Raw genomic sequence first — 8,825 nt, 5'->3', positions numbered from 1 at the left:
CACGTTGACCCCCCTCGCTGTTCGACCCCTCTCCGTCCAGGCAGAGATCCTGAAGAGGCTGTCCTGCTCTGAGCTCTCGCTCTTCCAGCCCCTCCCTGGCTCTGCCAAGGACAAGCAGGAGAAGACTTCATGGGAGGAAAGACCCAGGGTTATGAGCAAGTCATTTCATGATCTGAGTCAGAGCCACATCTCAGTTTATCCCCCAAGAAAAAATATTATTACTGCTTTGGACTCTTCCCAAAAAAAAATGGAAGACATAATGGGAAGAGTCTTTCAACAAATACCCAAATTTGACACTGGATCAGCAGCGGGAGCACTAAAACTGAGCAAGTAAGAGTCTCTGTGACCACCCTGCAATATATTTGTGTACAGTCAATGTACATTTTGCATCAGTTTTGATGTATTATTCATACCATTATTTTATTACATTGATCCTTCCCTCCCCTCTCCCAACTTCCTTTTCCCTCTGTCTGGTTCTCCTTCTCTCCTTCTCCCCTTTAAGTTCAAAATCTCATGCAGGTTTAAGTAGAAGCCCTGAAAGAAAGAAAAACGAATCAGACTCATCATCCATTGAAGATACTGGTCAAGCCTATGTTGTAGGTCAGCATGCCAAAAATATTACTGTATTTACTAACTAACCAATCTCTAAAACTGCTTTGGGTGTAATGCTTTGATATATTTATTAACTGATCATAGTATTTTGATTTGAAAAAGGGAGCAGAGTATCACATGTTAAAGTAATCCATGCCAGTTGCCTCTTTTTTCTGAATAACTGTTGTAATACATCACAAAAATCCTCCTTTGGACAACACCAGTCTGTACAGAGGTATGCAGAGTATTAGTACGTAACAGCAAAAGCTGTTCCAGAAAACATCTTCTGTTTGTCACTGCAGAGTGCCATTTCATTGTATGGACCTTGTAATAATTTCCTAGTCTTCAGTCTGTTTGTCAAGCTTGAACGTTTTTAGTGTTTTCTGTGGAAGGGGTGTGGGGAGTGATTTTTGGAAGTGGACTCTGTTTGGTATATGCTGGCTATTGGCTACTAGCACTGAGCAGTAACTGCACAGTTCTTTGTTTTTTGATCTCATTTGATTATAATAAATTAGGTAGAATTTTTTTCAGTGCATTGGGTGTTTCACAAAAAACCACTCTTGTAATGAGCTAAGACAGATGTACTTACTGGATTTTCTTGGCCAGGATTGGATTGCACACAAATAGTCTTGCTAGGCAGTGAAAATACAGAGTTCACATTAAAAAAAAAAAAAAAAAATCCAGAGCAGCTACATAGACTTAAACTTGCACATTAGTTATTGTACATTAACTTTTACTATCTGTCATCAGTTTCTGGTTATAGGATCTTCCCTGTTGTAATAACAGAAACTACAATGACTGAAACATTTGCAGCCTTAGGTTACTTCTCTTGTCTTTACTTAATATTAAATTATTGATTAGTTACATACATCAGAAAAAGTGGAAGAAGGTTAAGTTTATAGAGCTTGGTATAAGCAAACTCACAAAAAAAAAAATTAAAAAAATGTGGCATACAAACACCACAACATCTGCCCACACTATCACAAACCCAGGAATGAGTTGGGAACCAGCTAATGAGAGTGTAAGCCAATGAAGAGTCGGGTAAGGCATGCAGTTGCTGTAGTGACTGCTTGCAGCCATTTATCCTGTGCTTTTAGCTTTACCATTAGTGTTATCATGTCCTTAGCCATAATCTTCTGGGTAGCAGTTCTGATAAGAATCTTAGCAACATGTCAAAGACCTGCTGAATCACACTGCCTATGTTGGGGGGCACACATGCTTTGCATGATGAATCTCATGAGCTGAAACTTCAGGGTTCAGAAGTTTGGAAAAGACCAGCACTGCTTTCCTGCAAACTTTGAATTATCTTACTTCATTTATTTTCATAACTTCTATTATTTTATGCTCTTTAAAATAAGGTCATATTTGCTTGGCATTGGTGGTTCCAGAGAAAATATGATCCTATATGCAAACCAATTTAAATAGAAATACTTGGTTCAAATTTCTTGTTACTGCAGCAACTTATTTGTTACTGTACAAAAATCTTACAAGACTCCTGTTGCATTTATCAGGTTAGGCATATTCATCCAATCCTGTTAGAAAATTTAGTCTTTGACTCTAGTTAAAGATCTTTTGGTTTTATCTGAAGCTAACAGTGGTCCTAAAGACCAAACCTCAGCCCTTTCTTTAACTATTTACCTTTGCATGAGCTATCATCTGTCTGAACCTTGAACTGCAAACTAAAGTACATGGGTAATTTGGATTTGCTGATCCAAAACTACTTCATGTTTATTCATTTTTAAAATAAGTAATCTGCTTTTCTAAATGGGCTCATATGTACTGGGTAGAGTCTGAAATACTTGCTGGTAGCTTTGGTGTTAAAAAAATAAGTCTAATATTTCTATTCATGTCCCAGGCGTTAGCATGAATACTTCAGGAAATCTTCCAGTGCTGTTAAAAGAGAGTGGTAAGTTGATAACTTAGAGAATTCTATTCTGCCTATAGAATTAATTTGGTCAGTTTGTGAAGCACTGGTCAAGTACTTCACTGTTCCATCTGTCCTGTTTCTTTGCTATTCTTAAGTATGTCTTGCAGTTAGCTGGCTAGGACCTTTTCCCAGCTAGGGTTCCTAATATGTCTTTTGGATTGCATCTTGGGGGTGATTTTGACATCTGTGTGTAGTACTTTTCAAGTATGAAAAGTGACTGTTTAGTTTGAGACCTGAAGGATGCTATTATCTAATAAGATACATGCTCTTCAAAGCTCCTTTCCCATAGAGCCCAAGAAGACTGCTTTTTTTTAGTTCTTTTACTCTTGTTTTGACTTTGTTTTGTGGGAGCAAAACCCCTTCTCCAGGTGGTGTAGTCTGTCATACTGTGGCACCACTGTTCTCTGCTTGTAGGTTTCTGCTGTTGTGGAACTGCAAGTTCCACTTGGGGCAAAAGTACGTCAGGCACTCCAGACCAAATGAGTTTTATCTTCTCTAAGAAGTGAATTCATGAGTTCAGACTTACAGTATGTTGGTGTTTCCTGAAGTTTCAGGAGATTGTTTTTGGTTTTTTTTATAAATCATGCTCCTTCTGTCTCTTGAGTGCTTGGGATCTACTTCAGCCTGTTCAGAACGCTCAGGAGTCACATAAATCTATTGAAAGAGTCTTCAGATTTTGGAAGAGGCAGAATCAGCAGCCTTTGAAGTTGGAAATGAGAAAATTAAATTTAAACAACATAAGGTTTAGTAGATGTTTATCACATTAGTCATTTTTTAATGAAGGACCACCATTAACAGAACTCACCAGGTAACATTTCAGTAACTTCCTGTAATAAGGCTCAGGTTCACTTTAAGCAATGTCCTTATGCCTGCCTATGTGAGCAGGACACACACAGATCTAAATACTTTGCTGAACTAAGATGAATATATCTGAAGATTCTAGGGCTCAGTTGTGTTGTAATTCCAAGAGACTATGCTGGGGGCTTTTCTTAGGAGGAATGAAAGAGTTTAACTGCTGAAGATGGGAATGAGTTGTAACAGTGGCATGGAGTTTTTTTATTTGGACATGCCTTGGAAGATGATGGTCAGACCTACTAGTTCAGATCAGCTTTTCAGGTGGTCAGAGAAGTAATCTTTCTTTTAGTGAAGTAAAACTTCAAGGCAAAGCCGAAGAGAAGGGTTCAGGTAGTATCTGACCATGGAATATTGACTTCTCAGATGGCTCCCTGCAAACAACACAGAGCGGAGTTGCCTCACCAGAAAGAGAGATCACTTTGGTGAACTTGAAAAAGGATGAAAAATTTGGCTTAGGTAAGTGGATTTAAAATTATTATTGGCATGTGTGTTCCTAGAAGCCAAAAACAAAATAAATTGTTCTGCCTGTATTTAAGTATTTATTGTAGGACTGAGGAAAAGCTGTGCAGGCAGTAGCTGGATTTTGAAGGCATTTAAGATGATGAAGCCTAGACTTACTTGATAGAGCTTGCTACTGATTTGAGTGATGTTAAGCAGGTCTAGTTTTCAGTCTTTCCATATTATAATTGTAGGATAATAATTATATTGTGAACTAGTCATCCTAAAAGTTGGCCTTTAAAGTTTATCTTTGTGTTCAGGTACAAGATTTTCATGTAGGTGGATACCTTGCAGCTGTGATGGCTTGAAGGCTTTAAACAACAACAAAAAAGACATTCTAAAGCTGCTGTGAGCTCCTATAGAAGTGTTTTATTACTCTTATATTATCACCAGATGGAACACCAATTTGAGGTTTAATGAGCCTGGAATATGAGATATTTGCATTCTGTTCTTTCTTATACCACTGAGTGTTTTTTTATAAGCCCACATAATTTTTCCCTGTATGACTAATGAATAATTTGGTGTCAGTATTGTGCTTTAGGGAGGCTTTCTGAAGTGTCTTAAGGACATTGTTCTGTCTGTCATTTAAAATAGGACAGTTGTGTAAATTTGAAGGGGGGGAATGCCTACATGACAGTAATATTTAGCATTTACCCTGTACAGTAACTTGAAGAGCTGGCAAAAAGGAAAGAGATTCATATCAAATGCACTGTTTCTTCTCTCTCTTCCCCATGCAGTCTGTGGTACTTTGATGTTTTATCTAGAACTGAGGTGACCAGATATCATCTTTCCCATATTTACCTGGTAGAATTAGCCAAAGTAGTTTAGAAGCCTCAAAAGAAAACAGGTAGTTGGAAAACTATTCTTAAGACCAGGGTCAAACATTCAGATGAACCAGAAATGTTTCAGTGTCTTGGGTCCAGCTAGGATAGGTTTTATTTTACTTTTCATTTATTAGAATGACTAAGGTTTTGTCCATTCTGAAAAACAGACTTGTGTTCAGCTACACTGTGGTCACTGACATTTTTGCCTGCTTTGGGCCTTTTTTAATAGGCTTTCAAATAGTTGGTGGAGAGAAGATGGGGAAACTTGATCTGGGAATTTTTATTCATTCAGTTACTCCTGGAGGGCCAGCTGATTTGGAAGGATCTCTAAAACCAGGTGAATAATGTAATTAAGAAGAGGTATATAAATGAAAGAAAAGGACAAACACGTATATAGTACCATTTCTGCCTATGGCTGTGGGCAGCAGTCCCTTACAAATGCTGACCTCTGGTTACATTCTGGATAATTTCTGAAAAATGGTGGTAATTCTTTGTTAAACTTTTTGAAAGCAAAAATCATTTGAATCAAAGTGAAAAATTATAAAGCCTGAAGTAGCAGAAAGTTAGTTACATATAAAAATAAGGGCATTATTTACTTTTGTCTCTTTATAGATTCTTTGTAATTTCAATTTTTTAAAAACCTGAATCCATACTTTGATTTTGGAAATAGTGAATGTAACCATATGGCTGCTATAGTGGGGAGAAAATAAATAAATTTTAGTTAATATCTGCTTTTTTCATTTTATTCTGTGCCTTGAACTGAAATGCATATTGCTTATTTCAATTCTTGCATCCATTTTGGTTTTGCATCCATTTTTATTGCAGCAGAAGAGAAGGTAGAAATCATAATATGCAAAGATTTTGCAGGTTTAAAAAGAGGAAATATTCCTAACTAGTTCCTGTGGCTTGTTTTGGTTTGGGGGTTGGGTTTTTTTTTTTTAATTATCAGGGTTCCCTATTCCAGCATCACTTGAATTTTAGTAATTTTTAATCTATTCATTGTGTAGAGATTTTCAGGCCTCTACTCCACACTATCACAAATGGATTAAAATGTAGCTGTTAGGCTGTCTCTGAAGAAGCTCTTTTGTGCAGGGCACCGACTAATATCTGTAAACAGCACAAGTTTAGAAGGTGTCAGCCACCATGCAGCATTAGAAATTTTGGAGAATGCACCTGAAGATGTGACGCTTGTCATCTCTCAGCCCAAGGACAAGCTATCCAAAGGTATGGAGAGAAATGCTCAGTTGCTCTCTGAATTTCAGGACTCTGCCTTCTCTAACACCTTTTGTAAAGTACTTTCTGTGTTTCTTTGAAATTACTAGTGTAATCAGCTGAGATGGCCATAAAACATCACCCTAACTGCAGCCACTTGGATAAGCAACCCCAGCTAGGATATGCTTGAAACGTTGTTGTGAGAGTGACTGGAGGAGAGTGTTAGGGTTACCTCTGGTGAGGACACAGCAGTTGTATCATACAGAAAGTGTTCTCTTAATACGAATGAGTAAAACCTTACATGGCTGTAAGCTAGGAAATCTGTGTCACACTGCAGGTAAGGTGTTCCCTGTTACTGATGACTGTCTTGTCTCCTGGTTCTCAGCACTGTCCACCCCTGCACACATCAGTAGTGGAGCCAGGGCTCACTTCAGGAGGCCATCGGTGCAGGACAACGACGGCTCCTCTGCGGAAGAACACGACCGGTCCTGTGGTCACCAGGGGCCTGTGCTGGGGACTTTGTCTGGTCTGTCGGGAGGCAGGAGGGATGGAAGCATCTGCTCCCAGGATTCCAGAACCGAGAGTGCCAGCCTGGCTCAGAGCCAGCCAGCCAGCCTCCTTGGCAGACGTGCGAGCGGCAGAGCCCTGCGGGAAGTGCAGCATTACAGTGGCTGCCAGCCTGGGCTTTCTGAAATGAGTGAGAAGAGGAGATCCTCATCCGGCAGTGTTCAAGCAAAACATAAAAGGCTGGGGGTGGTGGAGTCTGTGGAATATTCTGACCGAGGAGATTCTGACATGGATGAAGCAACTTATTCCAACAGTCAGGAGCAACAGCCAGCTAAAAAGGCATAGTGTATTTTGTATGAATATTCCCCATCCGTATAATAGTGGTAGTGAAATAGCTGACTCTGGGTGTGAATAAGGTGAAAGAATGAGGGGAAGGACAGCCAAGCCTGCAGCTTATGCTTCTACTGGCAATTGCTAGTAGTTTGGTGATTTTGTTTACAATAAATGGAGAAAATCACTCCTGTAACTCAAATCCACTTCCCAGCTTTCCAATATCACGAGATGGGCATGTCTTACAAGATAGAGGCAGATTGTGCTTTGGGATGAGTCTGTAGTGCACTTCTTGATTCTGTAGAAAACCTCTTTTCAATTCAGTGTGATCATAGTCTAGTGACCACCTCTAGAGGTAAGTTTACTCGCCTGGCAGATACAGTTTTTCCTACATTGGAGTAGCAGTGATGTATCTGGAATGGGCAGCAACAGAACTCCTTGTGTTTTGGGATTGATCTAATCTACAGAAAAGTGCTTCTCTGTAGTGAAATTCAGCAGAGAGCCATGCTCTGAACGGAGACAGCTTGCTGCTTCACCTTTCTGGAAGTACACAATGGCAAGTACTACAAATTAATTCCTTACTTGCAGTGATTCCTCTCTTCAGCTGATGGAGGTTATTCGATCAAATTGTGGCAGCTCCTGCTAATTAATCCAACAGACCCTGGGCTGCTGTAATACTGAAGTACAATAGTTTCAGTGTTCCGTGGCCAACTCACTTTGACCATAAAGACTGCTGCTGAAGGCCAGGCATATTTCTGTGCTAAACCAGTTCAATGACAGCACTGGAAGAGTTAAAGTAATGAGCATTATGAGTCTTACTAGTTGGTACTTTGCCATGTGGACTCCTTTTGGTGCATCTGACTCAAAACCACACCCTTTAGTGTCTTAATGGTAAACTTTTGTTCTAATGGAAAATCATTCTTTTTGGTTTGTTTGTTTTTCTCTTTTTTTTTTTTCCCCAAATAAAGGAATCTTCCTCAGCGAATACAGAAAAAAAAATGAATTCTAAAAAGGTTACTGCAACACTTCTTAAACCTGGAGATATCTTTGAGGTTGAACTAGCCAAAAAAGATAACGGCTTGGGAATAAGTGTCACGGTACTGTTTGACAAGGTTTTCAGATGTTTTCTCTTTTTCTCTACTCCCAGCAACCCGTTACATTATTAAATTACAAGGAAGCAAAATATTTTCTGGAGTCCCTGTTGGATGTGTAGTTTTACTGATGTGTGATTAATCTTAGCAGAGCTGATAAGCAGTACTGTTTTAAATCCCTTTTCTTGTCACCTGCCCTTTAAGTAACTTTTTTGGTTTTATGTGGTGGAGCCCCAAAGCGCTAACAAAATCTAATCACAGGTGCTGCTTTATGAATACAAAAGGAAAGACTGTCCCCTTGCTGCCTAATAATGTGGCAAATTTACAAAGGAGAGAAATAGAACCTATCCTGGCTGGCATCGCAGGCAGCAGAAGCAGTAGTATTACTAAACAGTGCCTGTGCACGCCCACACGTGTACAACCTTCTCCCTCTGCTGGGTGAAAGGGAGAAAGCAAAAAACTACTGGAATCCAAATAAGACCTTGCTGACACTGCTTTCTTGCAATATGAGACAAAACAATGTAGTTTTAATGGACTTATTTCTCTTTGGGCTATAAAAGTTTGAAGGTAGGGCCTTCTGTACTGCACAGTGGCACTTCAGCAAGAGGAGAATGATTTATAACTAAGCTGCTCACATTTTTCACTGCTCCTGGTCTTGTATTCTGTTCAAGAATACATTACCTCTGGTTGGTTGATCACTGACTACACAGTAATTTGGAAAAGTTGCTTAAATTGCAGCTAGTTATTATAAGCAGTTCTTAGCTGTGGTTCAGCGCTGGGAGCTTTCACTGGCTGTTCATACACAAAACTAAATTGGTGTTTTATCATCAAAGGTGTCCCTATGGATAGGCATGTAGGTGGAGTGCCAGTGGGCAGGCCTGGCACTGTCCTTGTTTACATGGCTGGTAGTGTAAGAGGGGCAGGATGAAAGTCTATTTTAGCATCCCAGTCTGTTCAAAGTTATATTGCTTTGTCAAACTTATAACTTGA

At 39.4% G+C, this 8,825-nt stretch overlaps 1 protein-coding gene across 1 annotated transcript in view; it reads left to right on the top strand.

Moving 5' to 3' along the window:
* Positions 1-8,825, top strand: part of PTPN13 (protein tyrosine phosphatase, non-receptor type 13 (APO-1/CD95 (Fas)-associated phosphatase)) — a gene marked incomplete at its 5' end in the record, with an annotated part of 41,644 nt that overhangs the window by 11,132 nt on the left and 21,687 nt on the right. Inside the window, 8 exons of the mRNA XM_008948427.1 lie at positions 1-330; positions 503-600; positions 2,447-2,497; positions 3,737-3,829; positions 4,925-5,032; positions 5,788-5,919; positions 6,293-6,753; positions 7,713-7,856. The exon at positions 1-330 is cut by the window's left edge and continues 130 nt beyond it. Coding sequence (XP_008946675.1) covers positions 1-330; positions 503-600; positions 2,447-2,497; positions 3,737-3,829; positions 4,925-5,032; positions 5,788-5,919; positions 6,293-6,753; positions 7,713-7,856 — 1,417 coding nt within the window. The remainder of the gene's footprint in view (positions 331-502; positions 601-2,446; positions 2,498-3,736; positions 3,830-4,924; positions 5,033-5,787; positions 5,920-6,292; positions 6,754-7,712; positions 7,857-8,825) is intronic.

This window comes from Merops nubicus, unplaced genomic scaffold (assembly GCF_000691845.1).
Source record: "Merops nubicus isolate BGI_N331 unplaced genomic scaffold, ASM69184v1 scaffold46919, whole genome shotgun sequence".
NCBI lineage: Eukaryota > Metazoa > Chordata > Aves > Coraciiformes > Meropidae > Merops > Merops nubicus.
The sequence above is the reverse complement of the archived record's forward strand: the minus strand, read 5'-3'. Positions and strand labels throughout refer to the sequence as shown.